Here is a 21,297-nt window from a genome sequence, read left to right on the forward strand (position 1 = left end):
TGGCTCATTATGAATAAATGACGTTTCATAAATTTGTTTTTCTTCCTCTGTGCTGCGTTGCGCTACCACACCATCGATCATGCCGTCTCTTTCGCTTGCCCCCCGCGTATCTGCATCTACTGTCTCTTTCGCTGCCTGTATCTGTAGCTGTAGCTGTAGCTGTATCTGTGTTTTTCCTATCTTTCGATGGAAACGTGACACAAAGAATGCAAACTTGCGTTGACCAGAAGCGCTGAAGCGATGGAAAGAGAAGGCCAAACATGTAACCCCTGCCAAAGAGAGAGAGATAGACAGAGAGAGGTAGAGCGAGACGTAAAGCTCGCACAATTTACAAACTTAAAAGTAATTTAGTTTTTTACGACTCCACTGCGGTAATAAAAATGTTTTGCCCTCTACGTATTTTGCCGCCACCCTCACCTATAACTATAACTATACCATAGTCCCGGTACCCTTTGGCCCTGTCTCCTCCACAACCCCTTTTTTACCCGTCTTTTCACCCCCTAAATCCCCGCCATTTTCCCACATTTACTGCATTTACATTTATCGATGCGTCTTCGCCTTCGCCAACATTCTCATCTTCGCCTTTGCCTTCGCCTTGGCCTCCATCTTCTTTGCTTTTACGTCCTGATGTCCTGGCACTGGGGCTTAATAACTTTGTTGAGGGGGGAGGTAGGGGCTAAAGTGTCTGATGTCTGAGGGGGTATGGTCGAAATCGAAGGTTGCCAAGATAAAGTACTGGTCGAACAGTGGGAAAAAAAGTATAGGAAATCAAAGTTGAAGTTTAGAGATTGCCTTCTAAAAGAAAATAATATATTTTTTACAGAAATATGTTAAAATAATAATTTGGAATAGTTTAAAGAACTGAAAACAATTGAAATGCTACTAATAAGTAGGCTACACAATTTGGTTTAAACTGAATTTAAGCTTAAAATATTTTATAGCATACTTTTGGACACATTTTCAAATGATTTCAAATCGATGGATTGCCTCTTTTAATAATAATGACCATTCTTCCCAAGCTTTTATCGTTTCTTTGACAACATTTTGATGTTCTATATAGGCGTTTTGTTGATTCAAAAAAGAAAGTCAAACATTTTCACAGCTTATGACTCGTTTTCTCTATCTTCGCCAATCCCCTCTCAGACTCTCCCATCCGTGTCTTTGATATATTTTCTGTTTGCTTTGCCAGCAAATGAAATAAAGCAACTGAAATTATGCCGCGAACCTTGACACATTAAAAACAAGCAACAAAAGCGTGAGTAAGAAGACGTCGTAGTCGTCGTCGTGTATCTCCCTCGCTCTCCACTTTTGCTAGTAAATATTTTCTGCGTGTAAAAATAAAAATGTGGAAAATGTTTCTTTTCACGTTGGCGACGTTCGCTGTTCGCTGGCTCTGGTGTTTTGCATGAATTTCATTTCATTCCGTTTTCATGATTCCAATGCATAAACAAAAGAGAGCAGCAAGCAGCAAGCGTCCAACGCGTCGTATGATTAATGCGAATTAGCGGCGAATCCAAACCGACACTCTCGGCCACTCAGCACCAGGAAAAAAAAAAAAGCGTAGAAACAAAAAAAAAATCAGCAATATAGCTATATAGCAGCTCGACCCAAAACGGAAATCGTCTCGTCCCCAACAACAACACAGAAAAACACATCAAATGTTTCGTGGAAAGCCTTCGTTTGGCGTTCGTGTTTTGTTTGATTAGTTGGTTTGCTTGGCCAGTTGCTACTATATAAACTATATAGAGGTGCTGAGAGACAGGAGAACAGAAAGAAGATGATGATGGAGGAGGAGGAGTTGCCGACGCCAAGGCTTTCCATGAAAATGGGATGCGAAACAAGGCCAGTGCGTAAGAGAGGAGCAATCAACAAGATTATAGGGTATGAAATGGTGGCTTATAGACTCTCTCAACAAAAAAAAAAAAAAATCTGGCTACTTCTAATTAATTAATTTAATTTTCATCTTGAAACTCCCTACTTTTTCTTTGCACGATTTTCTAGCTCGTTTTCTCTCTTCCTCTGCCAGTGTCCCATCATTTATGCACAACAATTAATTAAAAGTGTAACTTAAAACGTCCGCTCAAGTGTCAGTGGGTTAGTTCCCCTTCACCCCCCTCATTTACCTCCGCTGTGCCACCAATTAATTCCTGGCTATTTTAACCATTCCTTACCCCATATTTTTCGCCTCCTCCGTCGACGACACATGGCGTATGCGTAATGTTTTTGGCCTTGTTTAGCGCCACACTCGCTCACTCCCCCCTCCTGCCACTCGCTTACTCGCATTACATTTTCCATACTATTAATTTTTTGCACATTATTAAAAAGTGGGTGGCGGCACCCAGGCAGCCAGTGCGAAAAAATCGCGTAAAAATATGAAGTGAATTATAAATCATTATTCAACTCATTTAACTGAGTTGGCGAGCGCAGCACAAAGCCCAATGGGAAATTATGTTTGCCAAAAATTAATTAAACAACAGTAACACAGCAGAGGAAAAGCAATAAAAGTAAGATTAATGTAGTCCCACTGGCAGCGACGCCAACTGAGGCAGCGGCCGCGACGCCAGCAGAGGCAGAAGCAGCAGCATCAATTTCCGCAACGCCAAACTGCTAAGCCAGATTTCTCGGTTTGGTTTTCAGTTTGGCTTGTTGCTCGCTCGCAGGCAATTGTTGCTATTACACACTATTGCCCATTGCCTGTGCCAGAGTGGTGTTGTTTTTGCCTGAGAATTCCAAGATTCCAAGTTGCTGTTGTCTCTCACTATTTAATTATATAGGAGAAAATGCAAAAGACTGAAGAAAATGCTTGAAGAAGGTGGAAAACTATGGTAAACTCTGGGGTGGGAGGTTAAATGGGTTTAAGGAAAAGATTAAAGTGTAATACCATTAACAGAAAAATCTTTTAAAAAATTTCTTTGTAATTGAAATGCTTTAGTTTATCGAAATACTGAACTATCGACCTCGACTTTTATCGATTATTCAAAATGTAAAGATCATTAAGTACAAATGGTCATCTTTAAGAACAGTTTAAATGTTCTGATAATAGAAAATCAAATTCAAGACTTTACAAAGCCCAAAAACAATTTCTAGAGATGGTAATCGATTAATTAATTGATTAATATCGATTTTATTAGCTCTAGAAATAAGCTATTATTATCGATTATGTATATACGAAAGGTTTGAAAACTTTCAATATTTAATCCAAAGACCAATTTAGCTTTGTTTTCATTGACTGAAGATTTCTTTTCACAATATCGTATCTTATCGATTAAAATCTATCAAACAAATGCCTATTTTGAGACCCCCAAAATCTTTAATGATAAATAATATTATTATCCTTATTATTAATTTTAATTAATTTTAAACTTCTTTAATGTGGCTTAACATCTATACTCTGCCATTATAAAATGCACAAAATAATACTCCAAATCGGGGCAAACAAACTAATTATCCAAATGCATCTATCCAACTCTGATTACCCCAAAAAAAATTAGCATAATTCAAAGCCGTTAATCGGCCCAATTGTTTCGCCATTGCGGCAATATGCACATCTGTGCTGTGGAAGTGGATGTGGCGCTGCGGCTATATAGCTATATAGCCACTGCCATGGATATGGATATGAGTGTTGAATATGAATATGTAAGTGCACAGATGCACAGTTCCAAACGCGTTCTACTTCATGGCACTGTGAGCATGCCCCACTTTTCGGTGAGGGCATAACAAACGACCAATGGCTCCTCCTTGCCGCCCCCTTTGGCCAGCTCACTTCTTGGCCACTTGTCTAAGCAAAATGCGTAACACACACAGGCACGAGGAGAAATCAAACAGAAAATCACTTTGGATTTGGCCAACAAAATAAATGTTCACTTTGATATTTTAGCTTAGAAGAAAATCATTAAAATCATAATTTATGCTGCACAAATTTATGAAAAACAAAAATTTGGCAGAGGAAAATTACTGCAATGTAATTAATGGTTTCAATTGAGCGAAAGAGTGGGAAAAACAGACACACACACACAGACATAGACACTATATTTTTTCCTTGCTGATTTTATTTAGCACTTTTGATTTATGATTTTTAATTTTTGGCCATTTTACGTCGTGAATCTTACCAAAAGTCTGCGCCGCACCTAATAAATCTGCATTTGCCATGCATAATTTCTCACCGAATAAAATGTCAAATAAATAAGCAAAAAAAAGGAAAATAAAGATGTGCTCGAAGGCACAGTATAAAAAAAAGATGGGAAATTTCTCAGACAAAATTCTTGAAAAAAAGTCACAGGAAAAAGCAAAAAGAAGTTGCTTAAAAATTCAGCACGGCTTGTGGGTTTTTATTTAACTTAATTATTCATTTTTAAGAATAAGAATTGCATTGATAAGAGTCTCATATATTTTGTTATTACATTTTTTTTATTTAGTTTTTATTTATTATCACGATCAATGATTAAATATTCATAGAAATGTTGTAACGATCTGTAATCACTGATAACTTTGAAGGTTTCCCTTTTTCTGTAATTTGTATTTGTTTTTCTCTTTACTTTTCACTCTTAAATTTTTCTTTATATTTATTTTCCTATTTTGTAATATATTTCTTAGCACTTTACTCGTTTTTTATTTCTTAATTAAGTTTAAGGGCCTTTTAAAATATTATTTTTGTTTATGACTGGGTTGCTAATGTCACTTAATGTTGATGCTGCTGCTGCTGTTGTTCGTTTTTGTTGCTGCTGCCATTGTTTTGATGTTGCTGTTGTGTTTTTTATCGCCGAACCGCATACGAAACGAAAATTAAAAAACACAAAAAAACCAACGCACAGCTTTTCTTTAGCTTGCTGCTGCCGTGCGGCAATTACTGCTGCTGTTGCTAGTGTGTGGCTGCTGCTAGTGGTGTTGCTGCTTTAGCTGCTGCTTCTGCTGCTGCTGCTGTTTTGGTCGTGCGCCGTTTGGCAGTCGGTTGAGTACTGGCACGAGCCGCTGTCAGCGAAACCAAACGAGCCGACTTCGACCGACGAGCGGCGTCAGCGGCGACGCCGGCAGCGAGAAAGTTTGCGTTTTGCATTGTTGCAGCGCTGCTGCTGCTGCTGCTGCGCTGGGCGGCGAGTGAGTGTATCTTGGGGGGGAAGGAGGGGTGGGGAGCATAGAGCGAGTACATGTTAATGCGGGGGTGCTCTTAACAGGGCCCTAGCAGCAATGTTGATAAGCCTGCTGCTGCTCGCTGTTAAGCATGTTGCATGTCAGTCTCTCACTCTCTCGCTCTTTCGTGCTGAAACCAATTCGTTTGTCATTTGTTTAATGACACAAATATTTGCACAAAGTGTTTGCATTTATGTATGCCGCGACAACCTGTCTTGCCCCACCACCAGCCCCCCTCGTTTTCAATTTCCATTTTTCGGCGGCGTCAGCAAAGTTTTCCCTCAATTTGTATATTTGTGCCATAAATTTTATTACCACTAATAGACTAATAATAATCCGGCTAATGATCGTCAACAGGCCATTGAAGTTTCTCCGTAAGCTTTCAGGGAAATTGAATTCGTTGCGAGCAGAATTTGATGGCTGTTAAATTGGGTTGAGCCTACAAGGACACTTGGGGCAAAGCTACCCCCGAAAACAGCAAATAACATGAAACAACTAAATAAGGAAGTGACAACCGGAAACCGAGGAGGCTAAGGAATTTTCGCTCAAACGGGGATCCCAGGAGTCACTCAAAAAGGTTTGAGTGAGAACCGCGCTCACTCTCTTTATCTCGCTGGTTATTTCTTTCTTTCTTTTTTTTTTTGCAGCGCTTTTTCGCTCGCTGTTATGTTACAAGGCAACGACACCGGCCGGCTGAAACTAGTTAAGGCCACACCAGCAGGCAGGCAAACAACCCTCTTTGCTGGCCACATCCACACAGCCTCCCCCTTGATGCGACCACCACCCCCGGCTCCTTCCCCTGACAGCTTAACCTATAAAAATTCCGCAACCACAACAACAGCAACATCAACACAAATGGGAACACACACACCACACTCCCGCCTCCACTCCACTCCGCTACGGGCACACAGCGAGAACTGTTCTCGGCACTCTCTCTCGCCGAAATCTGGGCGCCTGTTACACACGCAACGAAGTTGCCAACACAACCTCACACAGCCAGCAGCAAGCACACAACAACTCACGCACACTCGCAGCAGCGCGTGTTTCTGCTGCTGCGAAGCTGTTGCTGCGGTCATGTTGCTGCTGCTGCCACTGTTGCTCATGTTGCTGTTGCTGCTAATGGCAGTGCAGGCTCAAAAAGCGTAGCTAAAAATATCTAAGATAAAGATATTTTAAAATTTGGAAGGAACAAAATTAACTACAAAATTTTCTTAGTTTTTAAAGTTTTGCCTAATTTAGTATTGACTTTTTAGAATAAACATTAAGCAGAAAAATATGCATTTTAAAATAATTAAATATATAAACAAAATTGAATAGCATAAATCTCTGGCTAAAAAATATTTACTAAAGCATCTCTAATTGCTGCTGTGTCAGTGCCGTTCATTTGTTTGATTTTGTTGTGATTATGCGCAGTGCTTCGACACTGACTGAGCAGCCAACGGCGGCAGAGGTAGCAGAAGCAGAGGCGTCACTGTAGTCAGCGACCCATGGAGGGCATTTGGGAGCAGCAACAACAGCAATGCCACCAAATCGTCCGAAGTTGCGATACTCTTGGACAATTAAAAAAAAAATTGATAAGGAAATCATGTTAAAACCTCGATTTTGGTCAGAAAATTATTGCAAAATTTCATTAAATAATCGAAGAATTAAATAAGAGAGTATTACGAGAAATGGAAAATTTAAGAACTTGTTTTAAAAATCTTGAAAAATGATTAAATCTCAGCTCTGATCAGGCTACATTTTTCTATATATACATTATATAGATATACATATAGACTATATTCCGTATAGTCTGTTGCCTTCCCTCACGGCTGCCGGCTGTTGGCTCGTAAAAACTCATTGCCAGTTTGGGGCGTCGCTCAACTGGAAATGTGGCCAAGACGAGGCTGAAACTGTGAAACTGAAGCTATAGGAGCTACAGCTAAAGCCAAAGTCAAAGCTAGAGACAGAGAGCCAGAGCTGGGACTGCAGGTGTTTGTCTAACTGAGACATCTTTAGCATATAATACATTATATACCATAAAGTATATACTTTTATCTATATATAAGGCTATGTATTTAAGCCTAAATAAGCTTTCTTTTTTAGAAACGTAAGTAAAATATAAAACAATATAGTTAACTAAATTTTTTTCCAAGAATTTGAAATTGATTTTAGCACTAAATTCATTATTTTCAAAAAATTTTAAATGATATCTTTTTTTCATGAATTTTATATATTTTTCTATGGAAACCAAAGCTTTTTTTAGATTTCAAATGAATGCTGATCCAGCTTAATTAAGCAATTTATCAAAAATTTTATTACTAAAAGCTGATAAGTGAAATTTAAATTTTTTTAAATCTAGTATATATTCCCTTTCAAAGTTAAGATTGCAAAACAAAACAACAAAATGTAATAATAAGATTCATAAATATTTTTCAGGCTAGCTTTCTTTTATTTTCAGTGTATTTACACACATATGTGCCATGTAATTGCACTGAGTATTTCTTTGCGAAGCTTAATTAGTGGCTGCCAGCCTGTTTTTTCACTTTGTAGGCTTTTGTAAATGAACGTTCCGTGAAGCGACGGTTGTTAGAACAAAACACAGTTAGAATTTTGGTACTGGACAAAACACACACACACAGAGATTCCTCTTCCCGATGGATCTTAAGGAATTCTGCTAATCCACGTTCTTGTTGGCAGGAGTTGGGCGATAACGTATGGAGAAGCGCCTAAAGGTGTGGGAGTTGATCTCCCTGGTGGGCGTGAACTTGGCCCGCTCGATAACGGACCCGGGACTGCCAAAGTTGAGTAGCCAGAACTTGAGCTCGTTGACCTTGGACAGTGGGCCCTCCAGCTCCCCCTTGACCGTGCCCTCGTCGGTGTTCATCACCCAACCCCGCACCTGGCTGAGCGTGGCCAAGTCCTGGGTCTGTTTTCGCAACTTCACGCCCTGCACTCGCCCAAAGATCTCGAATCCGCAAAAGAAAATCGGGTCCACCGACTGCATCATCATATTTTGAGTCCGTGTATTCATTCAGTTTCTCTTTGAGCTGTGAGTTTTTGAGTGTGGATCGAAAGGGGAAGATATACTTGTATAAATTTTGTCAATTTTGGTTAAAGTTTGTCAAATGGTTTTATGGATATTTCTCTTTTTGTGGCAAGACAGTCAAGGTCTACTTTTTAAGTACAAACAGTAAAAGGAAGTAAATGAACTTCTTAAAGATTCATTAAAGAATCTATTTAAGAAAAATATATAAAATCCATATGCTCGAAATTCGGTTTGTAATTGAAAAAGAAAACACATGTTATTCTTAAATAAAATACCATTTCCCCCTTTAATTTATTGCCTATCGATTGCGTAAGAAGCAATTTCCTTGAAATAAGATACTCATACATTTCTAGCTACTTTTTAATCATGATTGAATTAAAATTGAGAAAGAAAAAAAGGAGAAACAAAAAAAATGCATTTTCATCTTCGCAACGAGCATTGTTGTATCGAGAAGGACGCTAATGACATTGTATCTATTGTATATCTATCGCATATCACATATCCCATATCAGCACGGGGGACTCATAAATCACTTGCCGCACTCGCACACAAGTTCATCTCATGGCAATCCAATCAACTGGCAATGCCACAAAAGTTTGCAACCACCAAACAGAGGCGCAAAAACCCGCCCCCTTCATCACTGTTCTCCTCCTCATCCTCTTCCTCCATCCCTCGTAAGCAGCCGTCGCAGCACACAACACCACCAACGCACCACCTATGGGCAGCGAACAATAACTAGCGGAGATAAACAGACAACATTTGGCGTTAATGCAAACGCGAAACACCAACATCGTTGGCGATTCTATGGCAAATATTTAATACGATATTTATGGGATATATAAGAGGGTATATAGGGAGAGAGATTTCAGCGAGGAATGGTATGTATTTGCTTAAGAAGCCAGTGATAAATGACTGAACAGGTAACAAGTATACGCCCCACGGCACCTTACAAGATGAGGGAAATATCAACAAAATGTGCAACTCATTTTCCAAAGTATGAAGAATATTATACAACGTTTTTTAGATAGTTAAGTATTCAGTCTTTAAGGACATTTAAAACAATCCATATCGAATTATTTGAAAAGTAAATATAAGGCCTAATCCTAGCATTACATTGGTCAAAACTAAAAATGTAACTTCTTTTGCGAAATACCCATGGTACTAGCTACATTTTAAGCGAACAGAAAGATGTGGAAATGGCCCTAAAGCTGCCAATTTTGTTTAACGAATTTTCAAGTTTTCACAAACTGGAACCAAAGGTTTCTAATTTGCCAGCAAAGCCACAGTAATATCTTTGTAACTGTGACGAAAAACAAAATTAAGTAAGTTGCAGTAGCTCTGCAAGCTAAGAAAAGGGTTTCTTTTATGCTTCCCTGGGCTATAGCTAAGATTATGCAAATTTAATAGGTTTCGTTGGTTAGGTTTTACCAATACACCAATTTCAACATTTCAAAAATAACAATAATAAACACATTTTCGTACTAAAAATGAGGAAAAACTCTTTAACTTATTTCAAAATAACTTAGAGAATACCAGCGTATACTTCACCAATACACCCATTTCAACAAATCCAATACACCAATAGAATCAAAATAATATAATAGTTAACAAATTAGGAATAACTCTTAAAGTTATAGAAAAGCTATAAGAAGCTTTAACTTATCCCTAGAAAGTACTGCATGCTTCGTTATTTCACCAATACACCAACAAAAGCCAAATATAACAATAGTAAACAGGTTTGTTTGGGAAAAAAATGAGGAAACACTCCTTAAGCTGTAGGAAATTGTTGAAAAGGCTTCACTGTGTCTTCAAAGTGCCTCAAACTCCGTCGTGTGCTCATTCAAATGAAACAGCACGAGCCTCGGATTCGGATTCGGATTCGTTTTGAGTTTCAGTTTGAGTCCCCAGCCTCTGTCGCTGCCTCAGTCGGCGTCTCAGTCGACGTCTCTCAGTGAATTCGATATTGTTGTTGCTGGCTCGCTGGCTGGCTGGCTGTTGAGCCGAAGGTGAGCAAGCCAAATCAAACAAACCGAAGCGCAGCAAAACAACAATAACAACAAAAAGTAATACGTTGAAACGCTTCAAGGGATTTCGCATAACTCAGTATTGTGGCTATATAGCTATGGGTACAGGTATAGATATAGGAATATGGGTAGGAGTACGAGTACAGCTGCAGTTGCGGACACAATAATAGTTCCCCAAGATAAATGCAGATGAAGATTTTAGGATCTTGAAGGCCATATATTTCTTATGATGTTAATATTTAAATTTTTTGCGATAGTTCTTAGTAAATTTATTTATTTTTTAAATATATTTTGAATAATCAGAATATTGTTATTTGAATTAATTAAACTAATTAAATATTAATATTTAAAAAATACCTTAACATTTTTTGTTTAATTTATTTATAATTTTTACCGCAACTGTATATTGTACAGCTGAAACTGCGCTTCAATTGCGACAGCTAAAATAACAACAACAATAAGGTAACACAAGTAAACAAAACTCGGCTTCTCTGAAGGCAAACTGCGTGAACTGAGGGAGAAGGAGAGACATTCGAAGAAAAAGATAGAGTAAAAGAGAGGATCTTTCTGACAACAGAGAAAAACGGGGAATCCTGATAAATCAAAATCCTCAATCAGAAGTTAAGCGTTAAAAAAAAACTACATTTTAAAAAATATAAAAATTTATAGGTAGATTTCTGAAAAGCCTTAAAAATTATATCAAAAAGACATGCCCATATTGATACTCTTATTTAGATTTTCCCAAATTCCCCGCTCATGTTGCCATTATAATTTCCATGCTTCTCGAAAATTATATCTCTGAAAACAATCTTTTTTTTACAGGCCTGACGGCGCCAAGCCAAATACACAAATCAAATCAGAAAGCGAAACAAAAATAACAACAGAGGGAGGAGAAACAGAAAAAGAACAACAATTAAATCGAATTGGAAATTAAAAATAAAAAGTACAGTCCAGCAAGACAGCATTTTCCCGCAGCATTTTCCTTCATTTTCCAAATTGAATTGAAATGCAAACGAAAGCTAAATACTAAAATTAGCTTAAAATAAGTAAAGCAGACGCTGGCCGAGGAGCAATAATAACAACAAGTGAATAGAAAATCAAAGCGAAGCATATAAAGCAGCGATAATTCAAACGCAAAATGTAAACACTTCAAAGCCAGGCGACGCGGCGCGTCGGAAAAGCGTTGGAAAAGCTGAGAAAAATACCGAACCACAGTTGCATGGCAAAATGGAAGGGAATAATGAGAGAGGCCAGAGAAGTGGGGAAATTTTATAGAGTTTTCAAAGGGGAGAAAAATGGAATGGAAAATGGATGTTCACTTTAAATATCTTCTTTAGCCACACGCCATCACCACCACACACATTGATTTGTTGTTTACGCCAAATGACACAATTATTATAAATCTAGGCACTGGGAAAAATATTGGATCATAGGTAAAATAAAAATAAAATATATTATCAACTGTTATACACACATTTACACTCACAAAACGACGCTCTGAGCGAAGCTTGTCCTACGCTGCGTATACGTAACCCGTGATCTTGACTTCAGCATCGGCATTCGTTTCTCTTATCAGAAATAACTCAACGTTGATGTTGCACACAGCAAACATTCCATAATTGTTCAGATATTCCCTGGGTGCTTAAATTAACCTTAGCTTAGCTTAACTTACGGTTTTATCTGCACTTTTTGTGTGCATATTTTCGCAAAAGGAAGAAAATACTGGGACGACACTCACCTGCAAAGAGAGAAAAAGAGAGAGAGATATAATACTGATTAGCCACAAATGCAGCGTAAACGCATTGAGAATGATAAATCAACTGGCTAAAAATACAGCGACAACAGCAACAAACAACAACAAAATCACGTCAGCGGCCAAATAAGGCAAACAATTGCAAAAATCTGCATGTGGCTAGCTCCGTCGCGTCGCTGTCGGCATAACAGTCAGCTTAGCAGCTAGCGTCGCAGTCTCAATCGAAAAGCTAAAAATATTTCACTCCGCTCGCTTAGAAAATCCAAAATTAGCTGGCATGGCGTGCGCACAGAAATCCAAAATGAGGGACAGAGTTTAGAGGCACAGTGGGGCCGACAAAAACCATTTTTAAAATTCATAATAAACAACAAATTATAGGGAATTCTAAAAGTTTAGCTTAGTTAAACAACTATAAATAGAACTTAAAATATATTAAAAATTATAATCAAATCTTATACCAAAATCTACCCCTCACATCCACTGTGCTTTAGGCTTTCGTGGCGTCACCGTTGAGCGGCGGCAGAGACAGCGACGTCGACGTCGACAGCGTGCGACAGCAGGTTGGCAGAAAGTCTGCCACTGATAACGGGAAATGGCATGCCAACAACAGCAATAGCAACAGCAACAGCGGCGGCGGCAAAAGCAGCAACAATATGCAGAGAGTCGAGCCATCGACATTCTCTCACATCACTCTCTCTCTCCTTCTCTTGCCGGCTCCAAAATGGGGTTCGGGCTCCCCACTCACACTAGTCTCCGTAAGCAGACATAGCAGCACTCGCTCTCACTCTCGTGCCGCGCGATGGCCATGTCTTCCAATGTTCTCTCTCTCACGCTGGCAACGCTCACGCCAAAATAAACAAAACAAATGTAAAGTGCGCCCCTTTAGCAATGTTGTAAACACTGTAAAAAGTTGAGACCCTAGTTGGAAATTAAAAAACAAAAACTTTAAATATACCTTATTAGTTTGCAAAAAGTATTGCCTACTTTTGAGAGGTTTTTCTGTCACCATTTAATAAATGCTAAGATTACATATGATATTTCTCTCAGTGTCCAAGAAAAGCGTGTACAGGCCTATGCCCGTCACCGCGCCACCCCTCGCACAGCACCGCCCAACCACCTAGGGCAAGCCATGAAAATAAATATGTGGGCATAACAAAAATGAAAATTGTACGCGAAATGTGCCGCAAATGGCAGCAGATTTGCCATTAAAATTTACAAAGGGTCTTTTCTCCATGTTTCGGGAACTGAGAGGAGAAACTAAGCAGCAGGAGGAGGAGGAGGCAACCAAACGGGAATGGAGATAGAGAAAGAGAGCGAAAAGAAAACATAGGCAAACACACAGACGCTGGGCTGACGGACCGAATCAAAACAAAACAAAGGAAACATCACAAAAACAAAAGCAAGTCAAGCAATCGCCCTGACTAAGTGACTGCCCCCCTTTCCCACCCCCGCCAGCAAGGGCTGTTAAATAACAGCTGTAAATTAACAGCGAGCGTTTTTAGAACGAGCAATTAAAGCTGTGTAATAAAGCAATTAGAGAAGTACAATTACCCGAAAGTTTGTCCAATTTGTGGGCACAAAAACAGGCGTTTTAAACAATTAGATTTTAAAACATTTGTCTATAAAACCATCTGAAGTTGTAGTCAATAAAAGCTTTAAGATTTCTTGATAATCTTTGTTAAAAAAAACTATTGAAGTTTGGAGTATATCGAGCGAATTAAAATAATTACGCATACGCAGTGTGGTACCGACACAGAAAATTGCTCTTTGCTGTCAAGCACTGAAAGCCTCGCATATGTTTTGTAAATTAATTAATATATATTTTACACCCGTAAGTGCACCTACTATAGTTAAATAAATCATTGACAAGGACAACAAAAAATAACAGAACAGAGAGACAAGGATACACGCACCATTTTTTCTGCGTTAAATATAAATTATAAAGTTTGACATATTTTTTTCGAGCATGCAACTTTGGGTGGAAATATTATATTGGCTAAATGACACTGGCAGTGTGCTGACAATACCAATTAGCCTCTCTCTTGGCCCAGAGCAGTTGGCCAATAGATGACACGAACAGGCCACAGGCAAACTATAATACAAAAAAACAACAGCAGCAGCAAGGGTTAACGAGTAAAATAGGGGTGCGAGCGAGTGAAATGAAAGCTTTAATTAACAGTGCAAAACTGTTAATAAAATTGGATGGACAAATGGGTAAATAAAAACAACTAGGTTATAAAAAGCATGAAAACCATGGGTGATTTAAATATATACAATTGATATATTTTGCAATTGATTGGCATAAAATGTAGGATCTCGCTGACAAATCTTTAAGCTTGTTTAAAAAAATGTATGAGATGATATTGCGTATACGTAATGTTGTAAAAAGAGGGAAAATATAAATTAAATAAAATATATAAATATAAGAATATAAAAAATATAAATCGAAAAAATATCAGGATACGAGGTGATAAAACTTTTTACCATTGAAAATATTACATTAAATGTACACAAAAGAAAAAAATATTGCGTATACGCAATATCGTTTAATAACTGTTTTGTGATAACAATACCTATACAAAAATTAAAAAAAAAAAAAGAATTTCTTTTATCTACATTTTAATCTATAATTTTTTATAGTAATACTATAATAAATATAAAATTTATACTTAATGATCTAAATATTGTACTTAAACTTATTAAGTCTCAAAGCAATTTAGATTTTTTTAATTGCATAAAAAATATCAGCTTCTTTTTTTTCTTGCTTGAAAAAACTAATTTTTTTGATTTGCAATTCCGTCTTGAAACGCCTATTTCATCCATGCAACTTTTGCCCCGATTTCATTTCCTTTTGTTTCGCATTTCGCCTTCATTTTGACGGCAACGATTTGCAATCAACTTAATTGAATTTTGTTTTGATGCAATGAAAGCACAGGCCCAGGCAGAGAGCTCAGGGGATGATTCGGACGGAGGAGGCCCCTATTCCACATATATATATAGGGGTGTATGGGGAGAAGGGTTTGCCGTTCGGCTGGTGTCACGCCTTCTGCGATTGTCTTAGCTGCCCGCCACCGCTGTCGTCAAGTGGGATTTGCTAGTCGGAGAACTCTACTACTAGTTGCTGCTCTTGGACGCGTTGATATTCAATTGCGCCATTTAACGAAATGCAATGCAATTTTCCCTCACAACTCTCGTATTTATTTACTTTCTGCTTCCACAGTGTGTGTGTGTGTGTGTGTGAACTTTTGTTTGTTTATGTCAACGCACTTGCGGGAAAAAACAAAAGCAGCTGCAAAATCAGTTAATTCGATCAGTAAAGTCAGTGAGTGGCAGGGGTTTTTGCGAGGGCAATTAACAGAATCCGAGGGAATCCGAGGAAATTTCAAAAATATTTCGTCAATAATTGAGCAAGGAAAGCAGCGGGCAGACAGCAATCTCCTCTGACCAGGACATGCGCACTTAAGCCAGAAACTTAAAGCCAGGCCACAAATGGCACAGTGTTCTAGGGAGGGGAGTTCCAAGGGTTTCCAAAGGGGTTCCCTGGTTTTAAGAGGGGTGCCACCGAACGGGTAGGGGGTTAGGGGGGATGACAGCAGACCAACGGTTGTCCCCTTGTAAATGGCACCCACACACGCAGCCAAAAGGTGGCCAAAGAGGATTTGCCTCGAATGCCAAATACCAACGAATAACGTTAAGATTGTTACCAAAAACATACCAAAACTTCAGATAAACGATAGTTCTCGATGAAGAAAGGGGAAGGGGAGGTTTTAATAAGTAGGGGTGCACTTGGGAAAAATTTAAATTAAAAGAAATTGAGGCAGGAAATAAATATTATTAAAATTATATTATATATTTAAAGATATTTGACTACTAAATAATAATTTCTTTGTTCTAACCAACAATTTCAATTATAGCATTTAATTAATTTGTAAACCAAATTTTCTCACCGTGTATAATCGTGCGGCATATGCCACAAAACTGTGCAACGTGCGCCGGGGCCCTATTTCGCCTCTTTCTCTCAGCTAATGTAGACAAATTTTTATCGCCTGCTAAAGTTTTGTGGGAAATTTGCCTGTTTTTTTTCTTTCTTCAGATGCCAAAACCCTTGGGGGAGGGTTTCTCTAGGGGTTTGGGGTGGGGGAAATATATACATAGGATAGATAGGGTAGGGAATGGGGTGTGTGTATAGCAAAACCTAGGGGTAGCAGACGATTTTGTGCTTGTTGACGCTAAATAGGCTCGTTTCTCTGCCGTTAATAATAATAGTTATGATTATGATGATGACGACGACGACGACAACGATGGGCCCAAGATGATGCAAAAGTGTTGATAAAACACGGCGGATAACACAACGATTAGAGGTGGTTGGGGGTTGAAGAGTGCGAAAAGTCAAGATCCAAAGGGGCGCTCAATCAAAATTATTAATTTAGCAGGACATCCAGAAAAGTTGCTGATGATGACAGGACACAAAAGGGGTTTGTTGGGGGTCAAGTGAAAGTGTCAAAGGATTTTAGAGATTCCCTCCGGGAATACCCATAAGCCAAATTAGGGGAAGATGCAAATGGCCTCTGTTTTCCAGGTCTTATTAATAATTTTCGTAATTTTTGTTGATTTAAGATTGAGTTTAAGTTTTTTCTTAGTTAGTAAACCCGTTAATAAGTGCCATAAAATGTATCTAAATACCCATTTTCTAATCCTTAAATATTCAATATCCTTTAACTTGATCCACTTTTCCCCTTAAACTTTTAGACCTACAATCTAACTCCCAATGAACCATTCCCGAATTGTTTAAACAAATCCAGGCAGCAGCTTCCACTTCTTGGGCTCCTAATCACCAGCAAACAAAAGTCAAATCAAAGGCTACTGCAGTGGGAAAAACGAGAAAGAAAATGAAGAGTGAAACCGCAGGAAAGCATGGGGGGCATAGGGAAATGGAAAATGTGTGGGGGGGGGGCCTGGCAGGAGAGAGACAGGGAGAGAGTACAGTGCAGCTAACAAGCAAAACGTCAACGGCGAGGCTGACGAGAGCGACAACATCGTTGCAAGCGACTTCCAATTATTTTTTATATTTCTCCGCAGCAACAAAAGGCACACTCCATGGTCGGGGCTTCCCGGGGGAGAGGTACAGGGTATAGGGGGGCAAAAGTGGATTATGTGGCTGCCTCAACAATCTTTTTTTTTTTTTTTTTTTTCTCCTCTCTTTTTATTCACCCCACATTTTCGCTCGTTTTCGCTTTCCTTGCACTTCTCGGCCAAGCGGCAGGGAGGCGGCGGGGTGCGTGAAAAGGGGGGCCGGTGCGCCACTCAATAGAATGGCACAGTTTGCCTAGGGGGGAAAGTCAAGAGGGGGAGGGCTTGGGACACCCCAGGAACAAACCACTAGCATTGATAGGGGACCCAAATGGAGGCCTCCTTGGTCTGCATTCACAAAATGCATAAATAAAATCCATTCAAAATTCTTCTAGTTTAATGAGAAAAGTGTATTTTTGCATTTTAATTTTTAAAGAGGCTTATTTAAAATTTAATTTAGAAAGAATGGATAATTTGGAGATTTCCATTATCAAGTTTATTGGACTTAAAAATTAATTCGTTGACAACCTAACATTTTAAAGTTCTTTATATATTTTTAGATTTTTTTAAGCAATGACTAAGACTAAGTTTAAATCTTACAGATTTCTTTTATCAAATATTTATAATCAGGTGAAAAGGAAATGGTATGAGTAAATGGCACTATCTCTCAGATTACAAAAAATAAATAGTATGAATAACTTTCAAAATGTGATAAGAAAAATCTCCTAAATAGGGACTTTCCCTGCATAAAATCCAAACAATTCGTTTATTAAAAATTAAGCACTCCCCTTAAAATCTATGCATAAACAATTGGCTAATAAGAAAAGCCAGTGTTTTCTGGTTTACATACCATCGGCTGGGAAATCAAGTGGAGAATACAGACAACAAATATTGAAGTCGTTCATGGTGCAAACAAAGCTTTTAAGCTTCGTTGAGTTTAACACAAACACACTGGCACACACACGCATGCACACCACACACACACACACACACACACACACAGCATGTATAGGCACTCGCACACCGTGATAAGGGGGGCCCTAACCTCCCTTCTGCCCTGCCTGAACCAACTACCTCTCTTGGACCGCAGAGGCGCCCCATTACAGGAGCTTCAAAACCAAAACCAACAACAACAACAGGAGCAGCGAATGAGGAGGAAAGGGAAGGATCCGGCGGTGAAGAGGAGCAAAGAGAGTGAGAGAAAGAGCGGCGGCACACGTTGCCTGCCATATGCGACACTTGAGAATGGTGGAGCTAAAGGGGGTGTGAAGAAAGGCACGAACAGGAGCAGGAGCGGGAGAGAGGGCTGATTGCTGCTGACTGACTGAAAGAGACTATGTGCCATGGACAGAGAGTGAGGGATAAAAGTTTAGTAACTTAAAAAATTAATTGTTTTAAATAATGAATAAAAAAAAAAAATTGATTGAAAAATATTAAAAAAAAAAAATGGTATACAAATATTTTAAAGATTTTAATTTAAAGAAAATATATTAAATATATATATTATCTTTGAAAAAAATTTTAAAATATATATTTTTTTAATTTCCTTTTTCTGTAAACTTAAACAGCTCACTGTGCTCACACCGAGCGTTCCTCGACTTCAGGTTACATGAGCCCTCCTCTTTCTCCATCTCTTTTCCTTTCGCATGGCCATCTCTCTTTCGTTGGCTGGCTCTGCTTTTGCTTCTGCCGCTGTCGCAGCTGGCGCAGCAGTCAACGTCGACGTTGCCGCTGCGCTTTGCAGACAAATTTCTATAAATTATGCATTGTGTGTGTAAACACGACAAGTTGAATTGAAATTACGGATTTAAATGTGAACCAAAGATATTTTATAGCCACTCGTATATCTGGGCGTGCTTATATATATATTTTCCGTTGGTCGGAAAAGCGAAAAACAAATTGAATAAAGTGAAATAAACTGAAACAACAGGAAGGGCGCGCTTAACCCTTTGCCTTTTTGTCTCAGCTGAGTTTGCTCGTCCGTCCATTCATCGGTTGGCTTTCATCGGCACCGACAACAGAGAACAGAGTTTGCAAAAGCACAAAATCAACAATCTCATAAATTTAATTGCTTCAAGTGAATTCTGCCGCCAATTGTCCAGTTCTTTCCCGTTTTGCACCCACTTGGGTAACCCCTTTGGCCACCCCCACCCATTCCATCCCCTGGGCACCCACATGTTGGGCAATATCGTCTTCCTCTTGTCTCATTGTCACCTTTTGAACTTCCGGCAGCGACAACGACGGCGGCGGCATCACTTTTCGCAGTGCACTATGGTCCAGAATCCGTTTTTTTTGGCATAAAGTCGATTTTTTTATGTTAATATATCGTTGTTTTCTTTTTTTAATCTTAAAGTAAACTCATCATACGTTATAAAAATGTTAACTAAAAGCTTTAAATGCGCCACCAAAGCCTATTGAGAGCTTTTAAAAATGCGATTGCGATCAGCTCATTTCCGAATAGAAATTCGCGCCAAAAAATTTAGTTACTTTATGTTGTGTCAGACTTGTTATTTTGGTTCAAAAAAATCAACTAAAATATGGAAAATAATCTTCAAAGTATGCACTATTTAATCTATATTGTAATTTTTTGTGTAGTTCTACGTATTTAGTGTTGTGTAATGTCAAATTTATGTGTATGTTTTTAGAAAACTATCATGCGTTCTCCATGTTTCGTGGAGTATAACTAATAAGCTGCTCCATGCTGACAGCAACTAATTGGTCCAGATTGTACTCCTGGATGTTGTCTTTAACCACAAACAAAAAACTCATCCCCGTTCGTCCCCCTTTTCTAATATTTTGGTAATATACATAGTTTGGTCACAGCGAACTTTTTAAATTATGGAGCAGCAACAATCGAAAAATTCAATCTGTATCGAAGTGACTATGCACCAAAATTAATGAAGACACTGTGAAATCCAAGAAAATAAAGGAAATAGATTAAAAATGCAGTAATTTTTATAGTGATATTCAAAAATATCTTCCCAAATGTAACTACGTTCTTGAACGGTTAATTTCTTCCAATAATTCTAATTATAAATTCGGAAAAATATCTCTCTTTTTTTTTAACAACTTTTTCATTATATATGCGTTAATTATGTATATAATAAATGGTAATTATGTATATATATAAAAATTAAAAATTAAATATCAAACAGTTTGCAGGGGCGGCAAGAGTGGGCGTGGTCGTAATGGCCCAATTTTTTGTACACAAGTTGTTAATGCCACAACAATAAAATCTGCGAAGTTTAAACCCTGTAGCTCCATTTTTCGACTTTATGCCAAAAAAAACGGATTCTGGACCATAGTGCAGTGTATGGAACTACATATATGCTTCAGTAAGTACAGAAAATATAATAAAAACAATTCAAGAAAATAAACTTATCGAAGCTTGTATACCCTTTCTTAAAAAACATTTTTAAAATATTTTTTGGATTATAATATTCAATTTTGGAAGCTTATCCATTTAAGCTTTTTTAAATCACTTTAATTAGGAAAAATATTAAAAATTACCGCAATATTTCTTTCTATGTCGCCATGAATTTTAGACCAAACAGCATTTTATTGCATACTTTTTGGCACATTTTTTAATGTTTTCAAATTACTTTGGAATTTTTGTTACCACCCTTGACTATTTATAATTAAATAATTAATAATATTACACCTATATAACATTTTCAAGAAGAAGTCTTAACTGGCTTGTAATATAAAAACTATAAAACCCTCTTGAAAGGGTATAAAAAATACGAAAAAAACATGACGAAAAAAAACCCACTCAGACGTAAACGGTTTTTTTGCACATGTCGGATGGACTCATTGTCTCACATCCACGATTCATTTAACATTTCTATTTGTTGGAGAAGGCGAGGTTTTGTTTATTTGCAAACATTTCGTCATCACCACTGACATTGATGACGCCGCCGCAACCGTTGTCTCCTTTTCGCCATTTCGCGAATCGCCTACAGCCTTCAAGCCTTCAGTTGAAAAACTCACAGAAATTGTCCGTTTATATTTAACATTTAAAAAAATAAAAAAACACACCGTACCCGTCGTCGTCGACAATGCAAACAAAGGCAGCCTCAATGACGCAACGAGAGCGATAAGTTTTTGTCTCTGACGGCAGCAGGGGAATATTAAATGCATTATTCCGTTTATGTTGAAAGCTATAATTTATCCGGAGATGTGCGACCTTTGAAAATAATAAAGCTTATTTTCTGAGACATTAACTAACGACTTTTCCCCTTCTTTGTTTCGAATGTGAGAGATTAAGTTTTGTTTGTTTTGAATCAGGTGGATTT

The 21,297-nt window shown here is 38.1% G+C and overlaps 2 protein-coding genes across 5 annotated transcripts in view; both read right to left on the reverse strand.

Annotated features, from left to right (window-relative positions):
• Positions 1-21,297, reverse strand: part of mam (neurogenic protein mastermind) — a 135,558-nt gene that overhangs the window by 27,361 nt on the left and 86,900 nt on the right. Inside the window, exon 1 of one of the 4 annotated variants that reach the window (XM_017164232.3) lies at positions 4,810-4,970. The exons of the other annotated variants lie outside the window; for them this stretch is intronic. The gene's annotated coding sequence lies outside the window, so the exon portion shown is untranslated. Of the gene's footprint in view, positions 1-4,809; positions 4,971-21,297 lie in introns of those variants that run through there. 4 annotated transcript variants of the gene reach the window in all.
• Positions 7,536-8,277, reverse strand: LOC108072910 (acylphosphatase-2). Its single transcript, XM_017164236.3, has one exon. It carries the CDS (start codon positions 8,138-8,140, stop codon positions 7,784-7,786), a length of 357 nt encoding a protein of 118 aa, XP_017019725.1. The 5' UTR covers positions 8,141-8,277; the 3' UTR covers positions 7,536-7,783.

This window comes from Drosophila kikkawai, chromosome 2R (genome assembly GCF_030179895.1).
Source record: "Drosophila kikkawai strain 14028-0561.14 chromosome 2R, DkikHiC1v2, whole genome shotgun sequence".
Lineage (NCBI taxonomy): Eukaryota > Metazoa > Arthropoda > Insecta > Diptera > Drosophilidae > Drosophila > Drosophila kikkawai.